The sequence below is a fragment of the Larimichthys crocea genome, chromosome VII (genome assembly GCF_000972845.2).
Source record: "Larimichthys crocea isolate SSNF chromosome VII, L_crocea_2.0, whole genome shotgun sequence".
NCBI lineage: Eukaryota > Metazoa > Chordata > Actinopteri > Sciaenidae > Larimichthys > Larimichthys crocea.
The window spans coordinates 18,905,850-18,928,690 of NC_040017.1; the positions used below are offsets into that span (position 1 = coordinate 18,905,850).

At 44.5% G+C, this 22,841-nt stretch overlaps 4 protein-coding genes and 1 long non-coding RNA gene across 10 annotated transcripts in view; 3 read left to right on the forward strand and 2 right to left on the reverse strand.

Moving 5' to 3' along the window:
- Positions 1-2,272, forward strand: part of LOC104932704 (transmembrane 4 L6 family member 5) — a 13,291-nt gene extending 11,019 nt beyond the window's left edge. The window contains exons 4-6 of the mRNA XM_019260928.2: positions 944-1,098; positions 1,217-1,409; positions 1,509-2,272. Coding sequence (XP_019116473.2) covers positions 944-1,098; positions 1,217-1,409; positions 1,509-1,529 — 369 coding nt within the window. The 3' untranslated portion in view covers positions 1,530-2,272. The remainder of the gene's footprint in view (positions 1-943; positions 1,099-1,216; positions 1,410-1,508) is intronic.
- A 111-nt stretch (positions 2,273-2,383) lies between these two features.
- ppp1r14ab (protein phosphatase 1, regulatory (inhibitor) subunit 14Ab) lies at positions 2,384-6,302 on the reverse strand. 2 transcript variants are annotated; one of them, XM_010747992.3, is made up of 5 exons: positions 5,886-6,300; positions 5,548-5,733; positions 4,635-4,715; positions 4,526-4,558; positions 2,384-4,392 (listed from the first exon to the last, which is right to left on the reverse strand). In XM_010747992.3, the coding sequence occupies exons 1-5, from the start codon at positions 5,931-5,933 to the stop codon at positions 4,255-4,257; spliced, it is 486 nt and encodes a 161-aa protein (XP_010746294.3). In that variant the 5' UTR covers positions 5,934-6,300; the 3' UTR covers positions 2,384-4,254. The 2 variants fall into 2 exon arrangements, with proteins under 2 accessions (XP_010746294.3, XP_010746295.3); XM_010747993.3 differs by lacking the exon at positions 4,526-4,558 and having other exon boundaries at positions 5,886-6,302.
- Positions 6,303-10,087: 3,785 nt separating this feature from the next.
- On the forward strand, positions 10,088-19,792 carry spint2 (serine peptidase inhibitor, Kunitz type, 2). 2 transcript variants are annotated; one of them, XM_010747995.3, is made up of 11 exons: positions 10,088-10,679; positions 12,247-12,417; positions 13,507-13,587; positions 13,700-13,786; positions 13,886-13,909; positions 14,000-14,161; positions 14,284-14,340; positions 14,419-14,586; positions 14,672-14,716; positions 18,830-18,938; positions 19,048-19,792. In XM_010747995.3, the coding sequence occupies exons 1-11, from the start codon at positions 10,265-10,267 to the stop codon at positions 19,136-19,138; spliced, it is 1,410 nt and encodes a 469-aa protein (XP_010746297.2). In that variant the 5' UTR covers positions 10,088-10,264; the 3' UTR covers positions 19,139-19,792. The 2 variants fall into 2 exon arrangements, with proteins under 2 accessions (XP_010746297.2, XP_010746298.2); XM_010747996.3 differs by having other exon boundaries at positions 10,091-10,679; positions 13,700-13,774.
- LOC109138967 (uncharacterized) lies at positions 10,687-12,305 on the reverse strand. Its single transcript, XR_002042058.2, has 3 exons — positions 12,199-12,305; positions 11,547-11,653; positions 10,687-11,198 (listed from the first exon to the last, which is right to left on the reverse strand). It is a non-coding gene; the product is annotated as an uncharacterized LOC109138967 (long non-coding RNA).
- Positions 19,793-20,585: 793 nt separating the features above from the next.
- atg16l1 (ATG16 autophagy related 16-like 1 (S. cerevisiae)) overlaps positions 20,586-22,841 on the forward strand; it is a 14,218-nt gene continuing 11,962 nt past the window's right edge. For 3 of the 4 annotated variants that reach the window (XM_010747997.3, XM_010747998.3, XM_010747999.3), the window contains exon 1: positions 20,866-21,057. In XM_010747997.3, coding sequence (XP_010746299.1) covers positions 20,947-21,057 — 111 coding nt within the window. In that variant the 5' untranslated portion in view covers positions 20,866-20,946. Of the gene's footprint in view, positions 20,701-20,865; positions 21,058-22,841 lie in introns of those variants that run through there. The other variant, XM_027280610.1, reaches the window with a different exon arrangement.

The window sequence follows — 22,841 nt, forward strand, 5'->3', positions numbered from 1 at the left end:
TGGAGAGGAGAGCTTCATCCAGCAGAGACTGACGGAGGAATCACAACAAGTGGAGATGACTGTCAGCGCTGCAGTCTGAACTGCTCTGAGATCAGCTCCACTGTCAGACACAATGTCAAGTCCACCATCATCATGTGTGTTCCTCTGGATCATGTGACAGAGGATCATCAGTGGATCTGGACTGCTCTGCTGCTGCTGACACACTGAGACTCCTCCACTCCCTCTGCTCCACACTCAGCCACCTGGACCTGGACCATATTCTCACCACTACCAGACGTTTGTCCCAGTTTAACAGATGATTGTTAGCTATAAACAAAGAAACAAAAGGGCTAGACTACAAAGTTACAACAAAAAATCACTCTTTCGAGGAAGGAAAACAAAAGAACACTAGAGCTATGACGCTAGGACTGTGGGCTATGAAAATAAGGCTTAGGTGAACGCTACGAGAGACGAAACACTTCGGCACAGGACAAAGGGAGACGCAGACAATATATACACAGGGTAATGGGGAACAGGTGGAAACAATCAGGGCGGGGAAGACAATTAGACCGATGGCACATGAGGAAGGGCAAGTGACCTGAAATGAGAGGAGAGTTATCTTTCAAAATAAAACAGGAAATGACAAGACATAACAAAAACCCAACTTGACCTCACCGGTGTGACACAGCATAACTAAGGGATGACCTGAGCCAGCACTAACTATAAGCTCTATCAAAAAAGGAAAGTCTTCAGTCTACTCTTAAAGGTGTTGACTGTGTCTGCCTCCAGAACCCAGAAGGGTAGTTTGTTCCAGAGATGTTCCATTTTAGATGTTTCTCTTTGTGTCAGGTGTTACAGATGTTTCTCTCTGTGTCCAGATGTTGTGTCAGGTGTTACAGATGTTTGTGTCTCTCTGTGTCCAGATGATGTGTCATGTGTAACAGATGTTTTGCTTTATGTCCAGATGTTGTGTCAGGTGCTGTACTCCTGCATGTGTCTTTTGGCTGCTGGGAGCTGCTGTCTGGTCAGTGCCACCGGTCTCTCTCAGGGTCCTCTCTGTTTGTACAACACCACCTCTGGTCAGAAATGGGGTGTCCCACTACAACCCGTCCCAGATGTGTGAGTCACATTCTGCTCTAGTCCGCCTCGACCCTGATAAAGATGGTTTGGTGGTTATGGAAGATGAAAGTGGACTAACTGTGACCCTACTGACCCGTCTCTTGTCTCCTGGTCTCAGTCATGCAGGCTATCTGTACAATAGGACTCTGTGGTCTGGAGTCTGTCTGGAGCCCAGAGGTGTGGTTCTGTGGAATGTAGCTCTGTTCAGTGTGATGGGGGCGGCCAGTGGACTGCAAACTCTCCTCTGTGGAGCCAACATCCTCAACTCACTGCTGGGCCTGATCCTCGGACAAGGTTTCTGCCACAACAAGGTCTGCGTGCTCATATCCTGCTACCTTCACTAGGACCAGATGTTTTACTGTTTGTCCAGATGTCGTGTTTGGTCTTACAGATGTTTTATCTTGTTACAGGTCAGTCCAGTCTCGGTGTGACGTGTCATGGATCCTGAACCAGAAGTCAAGCTATAAGAAATTCTATTTTGGTGGGGACCTGATCGTAAGTTCAGGTCAAACCTTTCAAAATGAAACAGCACTGATGCACTTTTGATTAAAAAAAAACTTTAAATATTTAAAAACAGCTCAACCTGATGTTGACGTTAAAAGATGAATTATTGTTTTATTTTTTACATTTTTTTAGATTACAAATTTCTTCAAAATCTTAATCTTAAAAAATGCAAAAACTCAATAGTATCATTTCAAATTGATGAAACTAATTAAATAATTAATGTTAATTTATTTTCATTTGAGTATTATTTTAATGGCTCATTTAGTGTACAATTTAGTATATTGTCAAGTTGTGGATAGTTTATGAAATATATTGATACAATTTCACACTTGATTGATTCTTTTTCATTTGTATTCATTTTATTAATTATTGGTTCATTTTATTTAAGACAGTTGTTTTATTTGATCTAATAAATATCAACATGGACATTTCTTCAGTGATTGTTTACATCAGAATTCATCACATTCACTTTTTATTAGGGATGCTCCGATCAACATTTTTTGGGGCCGATACGATCACAGGAATCATAAATCTGCCGATACCGATACCGACCACAGAATAGATGGGAGAATAATAATTCTCCATGTCCTGTATTTACAGTCTAGCCTTAAAGTGGTAAAACCATTTGTACTAAAATAAATAAATACAATCAAGATCTTTATGTACCACAAACAACTTTTTTATTTGTGTAACAGTAAACATTACATGCTCTGTCAAGAGCAATAGATGAAATAAAATAAAAATAAACATACTTGCCTCACTCCCCAAGTAAGGCAAAAAAAAAAGGCTTCGAAATCATTTTAAACAAAAGAGGCAGTTTACTGCCACTGCATCACTTAATAGCCCTTAACTATAAGGAAACACAAAATACATCCACTTGATGGAAAAAAAATATTTCTCATTATTCTCTATAAGAGAGTAGTTTACAGATTATGGATAAATAACCTTAGCACAAACAAACAAACAAACAAACCTTAACTATGAGGCAATAAGCAAGTTCCACTTAATGGGACAAAAAACAAAATGTATTCCCATAGATGAAACAAAATAAACAGCCTTCCCAAGTTATGCCAACAAAAATCAAAGACCAAAACTGAGAAAAACAGGCTCTAGCACTACTGCTTAGGCTACCATATTTTCTTTTTAAAGTGGACCTATCCTAATTAATTCTCATGCATAAATGGCAGTTTTTTCTTTATAAGTATAAGTATCCCTGCATTTTTGGAGGTAAACCTACTCCTTTTCTCATCCATGACATGTGCTGCGGTGCTGAATAGTCACTCGCTATCCACACTGGTGCATAGTGTACACAAGTAGACTCGTCTGCAAGTGCAGGGAAGCGCTCCTTATTAGCCTACCAGTAAGCAAGCGGCTGTCCACTACGTGGCGTTAGGGGCTCAGACAGGTACATCACACGCAGAAAAACAACAGTCTTAGGTAATTTATGTCACGTCAAAAAAAAAGTCTCGTTATGCGATCTGCTTTTCTGATCTGCACTTTGAACGCCCACCGATCAACCTGTTTAGAGTCCATATCGGCCGATCGATCGGAGCATCCCTACTTTTTATCTTTGTACATTTTATTTATTTATTTGTATAATAAATAAAATTCAAAATTAAAAAAACAGTCAAAGTTTTACAAACAAAAGAATGAATGTATTATAATTCACTTACGATAGAAGGAGTCATTTGAAGTGCAAAGATTTATTTAAAATCATGTACAAACAAACAAGACTGTCCAAGAGAATCAGCATGATGATTCTGATTGGACCTGGAAACAGGAAATGTTTCGTGGTTGGTGTGTCAAACACACTGATCTTATATCAGATGTGTTTATGCTGTAAACACACTTCAGGAGAATCAGGAGAACTGTTTCATCACCTGATAGAGTACCAACACGCCCACCAACATTGACACAGTGGAAACACTCTGGAACCTCAGAGGATAAAAACAATCTGTGAGACCGGGTCCAGAACTAAAACCTTCTCAAACATTAATGTCAGGAACAAAAAGTCCAGTGTGTTTGCATCAGATAAACTTTAACCAACTGATAAAAACTAAAACATGTGATGCTGTTTGTGTCTTTTCTTTGAATGAACGTGTTTGTTTTCCTGTCCACAGCCTCCAGGTGGCATGTGGAGTGTACACACACATTCAGACACAATCAGGGAAACCGGCAACCGGTGGTGGGGGAGTGTTGCAATTTAGCTCAGCGCATGACGTAATTTTGGTGGCATTACTGCCAGAAGGTGGCAGTAGTGGCCTAAATCTGTTTTCCTGAAGAAGAAGAAGAAGAAGAAGAAGAAGAAGAAGCCGCCCATTAGGAACTTTGGCGTGGAGTTTTTCCTTCATTTTCTATCCCTGAACCAAAACGATGGATCTCAACATGAAGCTTCTTGCAATTGCTACTCGAATGCAAAATGTTTACGCTCCATGGTAAACAAGGTTTTTCTTCCCATCTTCCGGTTTGAATGACGCTTTTTGATTGTTTTTTTTATTGGTTTGCAGTTTGTGTGATGTGGGGCTCCGGTTTCCCAAAAACCCCTAACCCCCCTAACAATATGTGTGTGTGTGTGTGTGTGTGTGTCTGGTGTGTGTGTGTGTGTGTGTGTGTGTGTGTGTGTGTGTGGGCAGGCTGGGTACGTTTCCTGTCTCAGTGCAGCACCTCCCTGTCAGCTGATCCGGACCGGGTGGAGTAGATGTGTAGCTGAGGGAGGTTAATGCCGTCGTTGTGCAGATCCTCCTGCTTCTGTAACCCGTGAAGTTTTAAGACCAGGTCCCGGATGAAGACCTGGGGGGGGGGGCAAGCAGACGAGCACAAAATATATCACGTTACTGACATTTTAACATGTTAGTGACGTTTTTTCATTCACCAGACAAAAAACAGCTCATGTGTTACATCAATGATTCTCTATGCTTCTCACCTCTGTGTTGTTGTTACAAGAGTGAAAGATGTCCTGTAGAGACAAAAGACATGAGACACTGTGAGACACACACACAGACAGACAGACAGAGAGACAGAGAGACAGTTACCTGCAGTCTCTGTGTTCTCTCCTCATCTGTCTTCAGGTCCAGCAGATCATCAATGTTCACCTCTTCCGGCATCTCGTCTTCCTGAACAGAAAACAGTCCACGACTATAGATTTCATGTTTTCTATAAACCAGTCCACGACTATAGATTTCATGTTTTCTATAAAACAGTCATGAGCATTTATGATGCAGTGTTTACTTCAGGGACTCAGGACCAGGCTGCAGACTCATAAAGGGGGTGGCAGAGACTGAACCATGTGACACAGACACGGACCTCTTTGTTGTCATGGTAACCCGACCTTTGACCTGTTTAGTGCCGCTGATCTGACGGCGAGTTGCTCTGACTTTAAATATGACAACATGTGACTCCAGATGGTCGGACAGGAAATGAGCTGCGGATCTAATTAACTATTCATCAACACACACACACACACACACACACAGACACACACATGTCAATAACTCCACCCTGCCTAGAGGTTCAGGCCCATAAATCAAACCCTAAAGAATGGAGGAGGGTGGACTGCTGGATGCAGACAGACTGATGGGGAAATAAAATGATGTGCTCTTTGTCCATGATGTGTTCACTGGCAGTCTGTTAGTTCACAACTTCCGTTGTAGTTTCTCCTTTACACTATGAAGGAGAGGGTGAGGTGAGGGGTATTCAGTGACGTGACAGTTGGACTGAATAGGAGTATCTGAATGTAGCATCACATCGCGCAGTATCAGACACTTTCTGTCCAAATGAATCAGTGTGGGCTGAAACCAAATGAATACCCCTTGCCTCAGACTAGTTTCACAGATCTAACTATTTATGATTGTTGATGACTCAACAGTTAATTAACCAAGTCATGAGTGTCATACAGAACCAGAACCAGGACTGTGCTTTTGCTGGTGGTTCTGGTTCTGGACTCACCCGGCCCCTGTACAGCTCGTCCAGTCCACAGTCGATCCACTTCTCCACGTCCAGCCTCCTCTGCAGCTCTTTGCGGTTGTATTTGACGGTGATCCGGGCTTGTCGCCTCTGAAGGTTTGAACCTGGAGACTGGGCACCACACACCTTATTCACCCGCCGCCCCACGCGCTGAGCCGCCATCAGAACCTGAACCCAAAAACAAATCCACAAACTGGATCAAATGTCAGATTAGAATATTTATAAATATGTTAATTGAATTATATTTAAATATGTTAATTATGTTAAATATTCGTGAAGTCAGACAGAAATAAATATAATACTAAAGATCAAAGACTCACTCTGAGTCCTGATGAGTCCTGATGAGTCCTGATGAGTCCTGATGACATAAACCGGTCCTGTCGTCGGTGCAGCGCGTGCAGACCAACAGACACCGAACAGGGCGGGGACCACGCTGCTCGTGCTGCATTCACGTGTTGTCTGGATTTCTGACATGCACTCAGATTTGAAACAGAAACAGTTTGTTCTGATTTGTGAGATTTTACATCGTATTGTTGACCCGAGCTGCGTGACGTGTGTGACGTGTCAGAACTTCATCCTGATGACGTGTTTTTTGTTTGGGGTGTATTTCTGACATGATGCTGAGATTTACGAGGGACTTATAAATGCATCATGACTGCATCATGCTGGGTCCTAGTGCTTCTGGTTTCAGCTGACAGAGATGAATGAATAGTAACTAAACATTCAGTGTAACTGTAACTTGTAACCTTCACGAGAGAGGAGAGAGAGGGTTTTCAGTCAAGGGAGATGTGACTGCATCTTCAACCAATACCGTGCCTGACTAGGAATAACCCTGAAAGAGACAGACAGAGAGAGAGGGGAGGGAGGGGGTCCCCCTGCAGTCTAATCCTATGGCAGCATAACTAAGGGATGACCTGAGCCAGCACTAACTATAAGCTCTATCAAAGAGGAAAGTCTTCAGTCTACTCTTAAAGGTGTTGACCGTGTCTGCCTCCTGAACCCAGAATGGTAGTTTGTTCCACAGAAGAGGAGCCTGATAGCTGAAAGCTCTGGCTCCCAATCTACTTTTGGAGACTATAGGAACCACAAGAAACCACAAGGAACCACAAGGAACCCAGCGTCCTGAGAGCGCAGTGTTCTAGAGGGGTAGTAAGGTACTATGAGCTCTTTTAGATATGATGGTGCCTGACCATGAAGAGCTTTGTAAGTAAGATGGTGATGGTGTCCATCCTCGCCTCCTCCAACACCATCTGGTACGCTGCTGCCACCGCCAAGGACAAGGGCAGACTGCCGTGTGTCATTGGGTCTGCAGAGAACGTGATTGGCTGCAATCTGCCATCTCTCCAGGACTTTGAGGTATACAGGAAAGCTTGTGGCTGATCCCTCCCTGAACACAAAAATATTTGAGTCACTCCACTCTGGCAGGAGGCTGAGGTCCATCAGAACCAGAACCTCACGCCACAAGAACAGTTTCTTCATGTCTGCTGCTGACCTTCCCGACAAGGCCTGGAGCCCTTCTGACACTGACCCTCAACATCCACTGACCCAGGATACCATGCGTTACATTAACACACCGTTGTATTGGAGTTTTATTGAACCTCATTTCTATTCATGTTGCACATTTTAAATATTCTGCATTTGCACATCACCTAGTGAATACTTTGTATATTTCTGCACAATCTGCTCAGCTCTTTCCATTTCAAACATATTGTACATATATTTATGTTGTGGAGAAATCACTGAAGTCAAAGGTCAGTGGTCAGGAGTTCAGAAAGTGTTCAGGAGCCTCTGATGTCTGATGCTGTATTATTTATTGACGCTTGGCCAAGGAGAATCAGAGACACTCTCAAAGTTCATCAGAAGTGCCTGAGTTGGTCTCACATTCTGCCCAACTCATCCTGGGGGATCGACTTTAAACCCCAAGATAACACCACAAATACTACACGCCCAGAATTAGTCACAGAGAATGTCTTTACCCATGGAGGTGTTATTGTCAGCATGTTCTAGTCTGGAGACACAGATGTCTGTTTACGCAGATTGGACCGTCAACAACAAGCTATCTATTATGTCTATGAAGGCAGCAACAGGTCTCTGTGACCCTGGACACCACAGTGTTGAGATATGGTGGCACCCATAGACATCTATACGTAGACGCCACATTGAGCGCTGAATCGTACATGGACGCTGTGCAAGAGTATTCTTTACCAAGGTTTTTAACTTGGAAACACACACATAGACTGCAATTGTATAGCAGTTTATAGTCTTTATATATTTTTAATACTTGATTTTTGTTATTTTTCTTATACTTAATGTTTGCTATGCATCAATAACACCAAGTCAAATTCCTGGTATGTGAGGCAGTGGCGATTTTGGGGGGTGGCCGGGGCCACCCCTGAAATCTCATTGGCCACCCCTGCGGCCACCCCAGATCTTATAGGTAGTTGGTCAAGTTCGTCAACACGAGAAACAAGAGAAATGTTGTCAATCAATGATGACAGCCGATCAACTGATTTAGAGCCAGATTCACATTTTGAAGTATCACAGTAATGGTCATACTGAGGATGTGACAGCTGATCTCTGTTCAGCAACAGGTCAAGTGTCAGGCGACCGATGAGATGCACAACGTTACTGCTGCAGCTGCTGAACAGGTCCGTGAAAGGAGCTTCAACTCCTGGATAAACCGGTGAAATCCGTCGGAGGTATGGTAATGTAATTTTTATTTATATCGTAGTTCCCTCTGAATGTGTAGGAAAACTTTATCTAGCCCTAAGTAGCAGCTAAAAGAGTAATACGAACTACACTGCAGAGAGAGAGATATTCAGACTTCTTCAATAAAAAGAGAAAAGAGTCAGAGTCAGCCACAGCTTCTACCAGCAGCATCAGGGAAACATGTCAGCTGCCCAGGTACAGCAGCAGTGATGAAGGGCAAGGGCAGTCAGCTCCCCCTGCACATGATGGTAAGTCATGCTGGGATAGTTTGAATTTTAAATGTAGGATCACATTAAAGCGGAATGTGTTTCCAGTTATACAGTTATGACCGTCTGAAACATCATTAGTTCAAACAGTTGTAAAAGACAGAAGAACAATAATAAAATGTGCATAATACACACACACACACATTTGTATGTATGATTGTGTGAGTCTAAAATATATCTATCTATCTATCTATCTATCTATCTATCTATCTATCTATCTATCTATCTATCTAGATAGATAGATAGATAGATAGATAGATAGATAGATAGATATACATATTTCTCAGATATCTGTGTACTCCCACAGCTGACCAGCCACACCCGAAGGACGATCCCACAGTGTCTGGAACTCCACCTGCTCAGCATGTTCATGAGAGTTTTGTTTTACATAACATTGCTTTATAGTATGTACTTTGTTTGGAGTTAGTATTTATTTGGTTTATGTTACAATTGTTTATGCACATTTTTCACAAGTTACTTTATAAAAAAGCATTGTTTTAATATTATATTGTTTTTAAGCATTGATTTGAATAAATACATTTATGCTGAATCAAAGCCAATGTTTCAGTGTATATCTTCATCAGGAACATGAATACTGTCTGGCCTGAAAACCACTTTTTGCACATTTTCAAAGATCACAAGGCATCCTATAGAATGCCACTATTCAGTCACCATCATGTTTACTTTACTAATTTAAATGCCATCTTGTGATTAATTAAAAACACATCTGGCAAAGAACAAATCAAAAAAGTTTTGGTTTATTCTGTTTCCTCGATTGCTGTGTTTTCATATAGCCACAAGATGTCGTTTCAATTAGTAAAGCAAACAGGTAACAATGCAGGTGACACAGATGATGAGCTGATGGCTGATAGTTCTATTCTTTAGGATGAGTTAAGACCAGTTGAGATTTTTCTAATCTAATCTAATTTGTGAAGAGATGAGGACTTTAATCCACTACAAAATGTGTACCCTATCCTGAACACATTTTACTAAATAACCAGATATACTTGAGGAATCTAAATTTACCAGAATAGACACCTTTATTTAACACTTATGAGACAGGAAATTATGGGAGACAGAGGGTGTGTGACATGCAGAAAAGGACTGGGATTTGAACTGTGGTCGGCTGCGTACATGGCATTAAACTCCACTATGCCATGGCCACGCCACACTAGCTTTGTGTCCCATCCTGGCCACCCCGGTAAAAATGTTTTAGTTTTTGGGTTGCGCTGTTAACAGATTTGTCAAATCTTCTCTGCCATTGCTGAACAGCTTTGACTCTTGTTTGGTGGATTGGATGATTGAAGTCTGAAGAAACAAGACAGATTGACAATTTAACAACCGAGATGATCCCACGAGTGTTCAAGGGGGTTGAGGTCACTGCTGGCAGGGTGTTCCATCATCTCCACTCCCAAATTCAAGTAGTGTGTGTGTGAGCGCTTAAACTCGTTTTTATTTTGAAGGAACACCCGAAGTTAACCACAAAATCATTTTCCGGTCTGGTGACGCAGGACGGTGGGCGTGGCCGCAGTGACCTCACCTGTCGCTCAGGTAAACTGATCTGCGACAACAAAAAGCCACCAAACACGGAAGTGGATTATAGTTCGGCGCGGAGGTGAAGATCTTCACACGTTAACCTTCGAGTTCGGAAACCGGTTCTACTTTCAGACTACATTTAAACCCGGTTCTAGACCTGCGTCCAGTTTCAGATCCAAATCAACGAGATGAAGCAGCTGCGTCTACTGACGGTCTGTTTCTTAGTCTGTTCCAGTCTAGCTCTGGAATGTGACTGGGACCAGTCCACTGATCAGAACCAGGGTCTGGACCCGAACTCCTTGGTAGCCGGCGCGCTCCACCTGGACAAGAACCCGGAGGTGTCTGACGCGGAGGGCTGCCGGGCGGCGTGCTGCAAAGAGCCGGACTGTGACCTGGCCCTGGTGGGTCTCCCGGCGGACGGAGGGCCGCAGTGCCTGCTGGTAAAGTGTGTGATCCAGGACCGGGACGTGTGCGTCCTCCAGCCCAGCGAGCAGTTCAGGATTTACCGCAGGAAGGTGCACAGAGCCGGGGAGACCTCACACATCGTCCCGCTGATGAATGCCGTGGAGCCGAAGACCGAAACCAGCAACGAGACCAGCAACGGTAAAAACCCGACCAAGACCACGACCCGATAAAGACCATGACCCGGTTAAGACCACGACCCGATAAAGACCATGATCCGATTAAGACCACGACCAAGTCCGTGATTATTGATTACTGAAAACAAATTGAGTAACTGATGACAGACATCAAAGAAACACGTGATCACCAGATGATTTAATTTATTATGTTTTCCGATCAAAGCTTCATTTAATAGTTTTAATGATTTCAAAATAAAAGCATGTTGGTGCATCAAAGTTTCTGATGAAACGAAGAAGAGGATGTGATGACATCACATGGCGATAAAGTCTGATGTCAAACTGGACCAGGACAGACACCTGAACACACCTGGTACCTTCTATCTGCTTCATTTCTGTTCCTTTGAAAGTTATTCTTCTGTGGTGTCATGGTTGAAAGACCTGCGTAAACAGTTCACAGGATGACTCCAGATCACCAGGTGTTGATCACACAGATGGATCAGGCAGGTCTTCATTTATGGGTTTGTTCAGTCGCTCCAATGAACTGTTTGTGTCATAAAATATGAGAGACAGCAGAGGACAGGTGATCACCTGTGAACCTCTTAATCAGTCTGAAGAACATGATGTAGTCCAGATAAACCCCAACAAGCAGGTATTAAAAGTGTTCACAGCTGATTCATCCAGTTTGTGTCAAACTGTGAACAATTGGTATATAATGTTTCTCACTTTTTTAACCTCTGTCTCACCTGTACAGGTGAATCACCTGAGTGTAATTTCTTCAGAAATTCTTTAAAACTGATTTGTGCAGGTTGTTTTACATGTGATCACGTCTGTCATGACTAAACTATGTGTGTGCTTGCGCTGAATTCCTCCTTTCCTCCTTTAAACTTACCTGACCAGGTAAATTCAGTCTTTCAGTGTTGGTGTTTTGTTCTGTGCTGTTTCCGGTCGGACTGGTCAGACTGGTTTCTGTTCAGCTTTGAAAGGGGAACTTTACACCTGAGAGAAAAACAGACACAGAGTGTTTGATCAGCTGTGATCATGAACTCTGACTAACACTTTATTTTGAAATATCTTTACATTTCGAAACATTCTTTAGAATGAAAGTCATTTCTGTCAGGAAACGTTGACTCCACCGTCACAAATCACTTCATAAATAATTAAACAGCAGACATATTTCCAGCTGATTAAAATGACGCAGATCATAAAAACATGTCAAGCTGTTGAAAAGTTCCGTTGTTCTTTGAGTAACACCTGCAGTGAAGTTTTGATGGACAGAGAAAGAACTGAAGATGAAGATTTGAAGACCAGAACACGCAAATGTTTAAATCTATTTCAGACTGCTCAGACCTTTTTCCTGTCAACCATCTTTACTGAACAGAACTTTAAATTCATCTCTGAAGTTTAATGGAGTTGATATCAGCAATAATAAGAAGGCTTGCGGGTTGATGAGGTTGCAAGTTGAAGTATCATTACACAAAATACTGAACCCTAAATCGCTGTGTGTGAACTTCTGATAAATTTAAAATGCTGCTTTTACATACGCTGATGGGTCACTTCGTGTTGACGTGTCCTCTGTTTGTCTCCTTCAGTTCTTTGTCGTCTGCCGATGAAAGTTGGTTCATGCCGAGCTGCGTTCCCAAAGTTTTTCTACAACGTGACCAATCAGAGCTGCCAAAAGTTCACCTACGGCGGCTGTGAGTCCAATGGAAACAACTTTGACACAAAGGAACAGTGTGAGGCCAAATGCAGCGGAGTCACAGGTAACTTCACACTAATCTAACCTGAACTAAACTAACATAACTAAATTAACTGGTTTTCAATCAACCCACAAGGTCACGTTACCCCGCTGCTCATCGAGCTCAACTGGCCCACATTAAAATCAGACGTCCCCTCAAAGACTTCCTGTGTCTTTGATATCGCAGGCTGCTGATTGGCTGTCAGGCGGCGTCACTGTCATCATTATGATGATGCCTAAATGACTTCTGATTGCTGCAGATATTTTCCATCCACATAAACCAGTTTGGACCAGTCTGGACTCCAGACTTAATCAAGAACCAAAACATGGAGTCAGATAGGGTCTGTTAGCTGAATTAGATGTTAGATCACAGATCACTTCTCTCTTTAGTGGCCCTTAAGGAAAAGTCTTTTTTCTGCACTCGCTCAGTGTGTGTGGTCAGACCGGTTCTGTGAACCCTGATCTGAAACACACCTGAACACACCTTAACACCAGAATTAAACACAAAGCTCTGACGCTAGCCTACAAAACCACCTCAGGATCTGCCCCTGCCTATCTCAGCGTCTTACTAAAGGCTCACGTCCCGACCAGGGCGCTACGCTCCGCTCATACAAACCGTCTAGTTGTACCCTCGCCTCTCGCAAAGCGAGGTCACTCTAAACTCTTCTCTGTGGTCGTCCCCAAATGGTGGAATGACCAACGGCTACTAGAACAGCAACATCCCTTTCTACCTTTAAAAAACTTGTAAAAACCTTTCTGTTTCCAGAATGCTTCCCTGCCTAACAACACTAACAAAACTAACAACTACTCTGTGTCCTTTACACCTTTCTCAGCTTATGTCCTCCTCTGTAAGTCGCTTTGGATAAAAGCGTCTGCTAAATGCAATGTAATGTAATGTAATGTAATGTAACACACCTGTAGACAGAGTGTTTAGGGAAGGAATCGGACATCTGATCTTTTCATTGTCAATCTGATACCACAGACAGTGTGTGTTTTATAAGGAGTAAACAGTGTTGAATTATGGGGAAAGGCAGTTTGATGCCAACGAGTCAGATATACCCCCAGTGGATCCAGTAACCCCCCCAGTGAATCAGGTCTTCCTTTGTGTGTCCAGGTTCAGTTCTTCCTGATGAGTCGACTCCTGCTCCTCCACTTCCTGTCAAAGCTGCTCGGATGGCTCCGGCCTTCAACACAAGTAAGTACATAAAGTACTGCAGTAATAAGAGTCCTACAGTACTACAGTACTATGAGTATTAATACTCAGAAGTATTTCTGATTAACCTGTCTGTATCTGTTTGTCTGTTCAGAGGTGAGTCAGGATCCTGAAGGTCCAGCTGAATCTGAACTTGCTGCTACAGAGTCTGGACTCACTAAGGAGACAGGTGAGGAGACAGGTGAGGAGAGGTATAGTCCAGGGTAGGCATAGATAGATCAGGACACAGATAGGGCACACGTGCTGTGACTCACTAACTTCTTCTTGTTCTTCTCTGCAGAAATGTCAGCTGATGACTTCGCAGGTACGTTGAAACTCTTCTTTCTGTTTATTGTACTGTTTAGACATTTTTTTGATTGCCGAAAATACCTGAATGTGTTTGTTGTCCAATCAGAGCGCTGTGGGGCGGAGCCTGAGGTGGGTCCCTGCAGAGCAGCGTTTCAGCACTGGTACTACAACAGAGAGACGGGTAGCTGCCAATCATTCATTTACGGAGGCTGCAGAGGAAACAAGAACAACTACATGACCAAGGAGAGCTGCATGACTACCTGTACAGGTGAGTGCCACATTTCTCTGTACCTGTGTAGGTGAGTACCACGCCTGGCTGTGCATGTACAGGTGTCCCTAGTTGTGCGGGTCAGTGACTCGCCTGTCCGTACCTGTGTTCTCCCCCTGCAGTCACGGTCCTTCCCTCATCTAAAAAAACAGCTGATGACGTTTCTCAGGAGTACAAAGGTAATGTAACATAAATGAACTTGTTTAAGGTCCAAATTAAACCAGAACCTGCAGTACCTGACTGCTGTCTCTCTGTAGATCAGTGTACGGCGACCCCGGATCCAGGTCCCTGCCGTGCTGCTTTCCCCATGTACTACTACGACCCAAAGGCCAACAGCTGTCAGTCATTTATGTACGGTGGCTGTCGCGGCAACCAGAACCGTTACGACAGCATGGACAAGTGTCTAAAGCACTGCACCTCTGATGGTCAGGACTCACTTTACTAAACATGTCTGCAGAGTTCACGACCCAGCTCACATACCGACTAAACTTGTCCTCCTCCTTCCTGCAGCTGTCTTTGATGGACACGGGAGATCTCGGAACCGATGGACTGCAGGTCAGTTTGTCTGCTGAGGAGAGTCTTTACAAACACACACACAGCTGAGGAGAGTCTTTACAAACACACACACAGCTGAGGAGAGTCTTTACAAACACACACACACAGCTGAGGAGAGTCTTTACAAACACACACACACACACACAGCTGAGGAGAGTCTTTACAAACACACACACACACACACAGCTGAGGAGAGTCTTTACAAACACACACACACACACACAGCTGAGGAGAGTCTTTACAAACACACACACACACACACAGCTGAGGAGAGTCTTTACAAACACACACACACACACACAGCTGAGGAGAGTCTTTACAAACACACACACACACACACAGCTGAGGAGAGTCTTTACAAACACACACACACACACACAGCTGAGGAGAGTCTTTACAAACACACACACACAGCTGAGGAGAGTCTTTACAAACACACACACACAGCTGAGGAGAGTCTTTACAAACACACACACACACACACAGCTGAGGAGAGTCTTTACAAACACACACACACACACACAGCTGAGGAGAGTCTTTACAAACACACACACACACACACAGCTGAGGAGAGTCTTTACAAACACACACACACACACACAGCTGAGGAGAGTCTTTACAAACACACACACACACACACAGCTGAGGAGAGTCTTTACAAACACACACACACACACACAGCTGAGGAGAGTCTTTACAAACACACACACACACACACAGCTGAGGAGAGTCTTTACAAACACACACACACACACACAGCTGAGGAGAGTCTTTACAAACACACACACACACACACAGCTGAGGAGAGTCTTTACAAACACACACACACACACACAGCTGAGGAGAGTCTTTACAAACACACACACACACACACAGCTGAGGAGAGTCTTTACAAACACACACACACACACACAGCTGAGGAGAGTCTTTACAAACACACACACACACACACAGCTGAGGAGAGTCTTTACAAACACACACACACACACACAGCTGAGGAGAGTCTTTACAAACACACACACACACACACAGCTGAGGAGAGTCTTTACAAACACACACACACACACACAGCTGAGGAGAGTCTTTACAAACACACACACACACACACAGCTGAGGAGAGTCTTTACAAACACACACACACACACACAGCTGAGGAGAGTCTTTACAAACACACACACACACACACAGCTGAGGAGAGTCTTTACAAACACACACACACACACACAGCTGAGGAGAGTCTTTACAAACACACACACACACACACAGCTGAGGAGAGTCTTTACAAACACACACACACACACACAGCTGAGGAGAGTCTTTACAAACACACACACACACACACAGCTGAGGAGAGTCTTTACAAACACACACACACACACACAGCTGAGGAGAGTCTTTACAAACACACACACACACACACAGCTGAGGAGAGTCTTTACAAACACACACACACACACACAGCTGAGGAGAGTCTTTACAAACACACACACACACACACAGCTGAGGAGAGTCTTTACAAACACACACACACACACACAGCTGAGGAGAGTCTTTACAAACACACACACACACACACAGCTGAGGAGAGTCTTTACAAACACACACACACACACACAGCTGAGGAGAGTCTTTACAAACACACACACACACACACAGCTGAGGAGAGTCTTTACAAACACACACACACACACACAGCTGAGGAGAGTCTTTACAAACACACACACACACACACAGCTGAGGAGAGTCTTTACAAACACACACACACACACACAGCTGAGGAGAGTCTTTACAAACACACACACACACACACAGCTGAGGAGAGTCTTTACAAACACACACACACACACACAGCTGAGGAGAGTCTTTACAAACACACACACACACACACAGCTGAGGAGAGTCTTTACAAACACACACACACACACACAGCTGAGGAGAGTCTTTACAAACACACACACACACACACAGCTGAGGAGAGTCTTTACAAACACACACACACACACACAGCTGAGGAGAGTCTTTACAAACACACACACACACACACAGCTGAGGAGAGTCTTTACAAACACACACACACACACACAGCTGAGGAGAGTCTTTACAAACACACACACACACACACAGCTGAGGAGAGTCTTTACAAACACACACACACACACACAGCTGAGGAGAGTCTTTACAAACACACACACACACACACAGCTGAGGAGAGTCTTTACAAACACACACACACACACACAGCTGAGGAGAGTCTTTACAAACACACACACACACACACAGCTGAGGAGAGTCTTTACAAACACACACACACACACACAGCTGAGGAGAGTCTTTACAAACACACACACACACACACAGCTGAGGAGAGTCTTTACAAACACACACACACACACACAGCTGAGGAGAGTCTTTACAAACACACACACACACACACAGCTGAGGAGAGTCTTTACAAACACACACACACACACACAGCTGAGGAGAGTCTTTACAAACACACACACACACACACAGCTGAGGAGAGTCTTTACAAACACACACACACACACACAGCTGAGGAGAGTCTTTACAAACACACACACACACACACAGCTGAGGAGAGTCTTTACAAACACACACACACACACACAGCTGAGGAGAGTCTTTACAAACACACACACACACACACAGCTGAGGAGAGTCTTTACAAACACACACACACACACACAGCTGAGGAGAGTCTTTACAAACACACACACACACACACAGCTGAGGAGAGTCTTTACAAACACACACACACACACACAGCTGAGGAGAGTCTTTACAAACACACACACACACACACAGCTGAGGAGAGTCTTTACAAACACACACACACACACACAGCTGAGGAGAGTCTTTACAAACACACACACACACACACAGCTGAGGAGAGTCTTTACAAACACACACACACACACACAGCTGAGGAGAGTCTTTACAAACACACACACACACACACAGCTGAGGAGAGTCTTTACAAACACACACACACACACACAGCTGAGGAGAGTCTTTACAAACACACACACACACACACAGCTGAGGAGAGTCTTTACAAACACACACACACACACACAGCTGAGGAGAGTCTTTACAAACACACACACACACACACAGCTGAGGAGAGTCTTTACAAACACACACACACACACACAGCTGAGGAGAGTCTTTACAAACACACACACACACACACAGCTGAGGAGAGTCTTTACAAACACACACACACACACACAGCTGAGGAGAGTCTTTACAAACACACACACACACACACAGCTGAGGAGAGTCTTTACAAACACACACACACACACAGCTGAGGAGAGTCTTTACAAACACACACACACACACACAGCTGAGGAGAGTCTTTACAAACACACACACACACACACAGCTGAGGAGAGTCTTTACAAACACACACACACACACACAGCTGAGGAGAGTCTTTACAAACACACACACACACACACAGCTGAGGAGAGTCTTTACAAACACACACACACACACACAGCTGAGGAGAGTCTTTACAAACACACACACACACACAGAGCTGAGGAGAGTCTTTACAAACACACACACACACACACAGCTGAGGAGAGTCTTTACAAACACACACACACACACACAGCTGAGGAGAGTCTTTACAAACACACACACACACACACAGCTGAGGAGAGTCTTTACAAACACACACACACACACACAGCTGAGGAGAGTCTTTACAAACACACACACACACACACAGCTGAGGAGAGTCTTTACAAACACACACACACACACACAGCTGAGGAGAGTCTTTTACAAACACACACACACACACACAGCTGAGGAGAGTCTTTACAAACACACACACACACACACAGCTGAGGAGAGTCTTTACAAACACACACACACACACACAGCTGAGGAGAGTCTTTACAAACACACACACACACACACACACAGCTGAGGAGAGTCTTTACACACACACACACACACACAGCTGAGGAGAGTCTTTACACACACACACACACACAGCTGAGGAGAGTCTTTACACACACACACACACACAGCTGAGGAGAGTCTTTACACATAATCTTTGTCTCTTCTGTGTTCTAGCTGTCTTCCTCTTCGTCACCCTCGCCGCCGTCTCTGCTCTCCTGTTGGCAGCACTCATCGTCATCTCGCTCAGACGTCATGGTCTGTCTCATCATGCTTCTTCCATCAGGTAACGTTCACCTGTTTGATTCTGAACACTGAGGTCTGTCTATGAACGGTGAATGAGTGAATGGCTGGACAGATGAATGGATGATGATGGTTCTGGTCTCTCTCTGCAGTGATAAGGAGGAGCTTCTTCCAGATCCAGATGAGCAGTCCTCTGTGGAGTCTCTGACACTCCCAGAGAGCCCCAAACCAGATCAGGCCTGATGGAGGTCTGAGGAGGATTGAGGAAGTTTGAGGAGGTCTGAGGAGGATTGAGGAAGTTTGAGGAGGTCTGAGGAGGTCTGAGGAGGTCTGCTGGTCCAGGTTCAGGACTGATTGAAACATGTTCTTCCTGTGAGCCTTCATCAACGTTTAAGCTCAGGACCAACACGTGGATCAGTTCTGTTCTGGAGTCAGTCTGAGCCGCTCTTCATCATCATGATCATCATGATCATCGTGGGTCAAAGGGAAACTCTTTAGATAAACTATGACTTCTTTTTAGGATCAGACTGGATCCATTGGTTCTGACTCTGTTCAGGCTTTACTGATGTTCTCCTCTTCATCTTCTTCTTCAGTCATGTTCAGATTGATAAATATCAAGATACTTCCTTTATTTCCTTCAGATTGTTTTGTTTCTTAGAGATGGAGGTCACTTAAACAAACGTGATGATGTCACACTGGTTAATCTGGATTATTTGTTAATAATCAAAATTGGATTGTTTTGTTTTAACTTTTATTCTCTGATGTTGATTCTTTAATTAATGAAGTAAAACTTTAATCACTTTGTTTTGTATTTTAGTCATGTAAACTTTAAGCTTTTTATCTTTGGCAGTGTTTTGATCTTTTTATATTTGATGGATTAAACATGTCAAACTGTAACTGAGTGTCTTTTAATGAAGTTTAACATTAATTATCTTGTTAAGATGAAAACTAATTAAAACAAATCAGATATGTGCAAAAATACTGGAGCCTACACTTCCCATCATCCTCCAGGGCAGTGTCTGTCATCAGTGGCTCATTGTTGTCGATTGATTAATTTCTGCATAACGATCTTCAGAGTTAATTACTGTGAATGTTTTCCACGCTGTGTTTGTTCTGTTTAAATAAAACTTTTAAAAACACCTGTTCAAATGTTCATGTTATACATATTATACATGCATGTGTCTGGCTGTGAACCAGGTGTGTGCTTATCATCGGTCACAGGTGAACTCCTATCAGTGGGCGGAGCTATCGGGCAGCAGGTAAACATTTAATCCCTAAAACACACAGCATGCAGAACGGCTCCGCTCCGGACCGGCTGCGTACTCCGCCGTCCGCCAACTCCACATGATCCGTTTGTGATGCGCTCAGGTGCGTCGCGAGAACGCACCAGATCTCGTGACTTCACGCATAATCACGTGATATTTCCGGCTGTAGTCTCTCTGACTCCTGCGATAACATTCCACGCCGCATCTTTTTTCTGGTGTCCTTATAAAAAGGATGTGAGGGGTCATCAATGATTACACCTGAAAACCCCTCACCTGTTGACTTCAGGTCGGCCCCGCCCATTATGACGTGTTCTTGTAATGAAACTCGATCCGCGGTGAACACGGAGTATTTTATTTTGAAAATCAACCAGGGTTTTATTTTGTAGCGGATGTCCTGCTCTGTGCTGACTTTATGCTCCGTGAACAATAGAAGCTGCGCGTGCTCGTTCCGCGTGCGTGTGTTTTAGCCTTTACAAGCAGAAAAATGGACACCTGTCAGGACCAGAACCAGACTTGATCAGAACCTCTGCAGAACTGCAGGTGGGGTGTTCGGTCAGTACCGCTCTCACGCGCGCCACCTGCTGACTCTTTACAGCATGACTGTGAAACTAAAACATCACCTGTGTAAATGAACACACCTGTCAGATCACCTGTGCGCGCGGTGCTCACGTGTTTAATTTTAAAAACTTCTATTTCAACGCGACGTCATCCTCATGCGACCCTCCCGGAAGTGTGTGTTGGGAGCCAAAATGGCGCCGGCTTGTGTCGCGGCGGCTGCAGCTGCTGATGTCGGTTAAAGAAACTGGACCGAGCCGCACCGAGAGCCAGAACCAGAACCGCAGAGGCACCGAGGGGCCGTCAGAAAGCGCGCCAAAGCCCGGAGCTCCGTTACATGCTGTGAGTGTCTGCTGCTAGCGGCTACGTTAGCATGCTAACATGTCGAGTCACGGGGGTTCGAGTCCCGCGACCCGCGGTCCAAACCGGCCCGAACACACCGCGCAGGACCCGCAACACCGACACGAAGGCACCGACACGAAGTTCCGCTCCGGACTGACGTCATTCCGACGGTTTACCGCGAAACTCCCGTTAGCATGTTAGCATGTTAGCCGGGCTCTTCCTGTTTGTGTTGCTAACGTGCTAACGTGCTAACAGCTGTTAGCTTCATAACAACGCGCGGTTAGAGATGACGTCATCAGCTCCACCGGGTAACGTCACATGACGTCATTCTGTAGTGGGTTCAAAAAAACACGTGATTAAATCAGACGTACAGGTGAAACACCTGGAAACACCTGAAAGAGGAGGTGGACGCAATAATGAGGTGTGTCTCTCTCTCTGTGTGTGTGTGTGTGTGTGTGTGTGTGTGTGTGTGTGTCTGTCTCTGTCTCTCTCTGTGTGTGTGTCTCTCTCTGTGTGTGTGTCTCTCTCTGTGTGTGTGTCTCTCTCTCTCTGTGTGTGTGTGTCTCTCTCTCTCTGTGTGTGTGTGTGTGTGTGTGTGTGTGTGTCTCTCTCTCTGTGTGTGGCTCTCTCTCTCTGTGTCTGGCTCTCTCTCTGTGTGTGTGTCTCTCTCTCTGTGTGTGTGTCTCTCTCTCTGTGTGTGTGTGTCTGTCTCTGTCTCTCTCTCTCTCTCTCTGTGTGTCTCTCTCTCTCTCTGTGTGTCTCTCTCTCTCTCTGTGTGTCTCTCTCTCTCTGTGTGTGTGTCTCCCTCTGTGTGTCTCTCTGTGTGTGTGTGTCTCTCTCTCTGTCTCTGTGTGTGTGTCTCTCTCTGTCTCTGTGTGTGTGTGTCTCTCTCTCTGTCTCTGTGTGTGTGTGTCTCTCTCTCTGTCTCTGTGTGTGTCTCTCTCTCTCTGTCTCTGTGTGTGTCTCTCTGTGTGTGTGTCTCTCTGTGTGTGTGTCTCTCTCTCTGTGTCTCTCTCTCTGTGTCTCTCTCTGTGTCTCTCTCTCTCTGTGTGTGTGTCCTCTTCTCTCGGTGTGTCCTCTCTCTCTATGTGTGTGGTCCTTCTCTTTGGTGTGTGTGTCTCTCTCTCTGTGGTGTGTCTCTCTCTCTGTTGTGTGTATCTCTCTCTCTTGTGTGTGTGGGTGTCTGCTTCTCTGGTTTGTGTCTCTCTCTGTGTGTGTCTCTCTCTCTCTGTGTGTGTGCTCTCTCTCTGTGGTGTGTGTCTCTCTTCTGTGTGTGTTCCTCTTCTCTTGTGTGTGTTGTCTCTCTCTCTCTGTGTGTGTCTCCTGCTCTCTGTGTGTGTTTCTCTCCTCTCTGTGTGTGTCTCTCTTGTCTCTCTCTCTGTGTGTGTGTCTCCTCTCTCTGTGTGTGTGTCTCTCTCTCTGTGTGTGTGTTGTCCTCTCCGTGTGTGTGTTCCTCCTCTGTTGTGTGTCTCTCTCTCTCTCTCTGTGTTGTGTCTCTCTCGTCTTGCTCTCTCTCTGTGTGTGTATCTCTTCTGTGTGTTCTTCTCTCTCCTTCTGTGTGTGTCTCTCTCTCGGTGTAGTGATCTCAGAGGAAGTCTCCTTCGGGAAAAAACCTCATCAAAAGGGATCTACTCGAAGAACAGACGCTACTACGGGGTGGGTCTCCCTCTCTCTCTGTTGTGTCTCTCTCTCTGTGTGGCGTCTCTCTCTACGAATACGGACAAAAAGGAAAATCAAATGTGTGTGAAAAGTCCGTCTCGAAACATCAATCCAATCAAGAATCA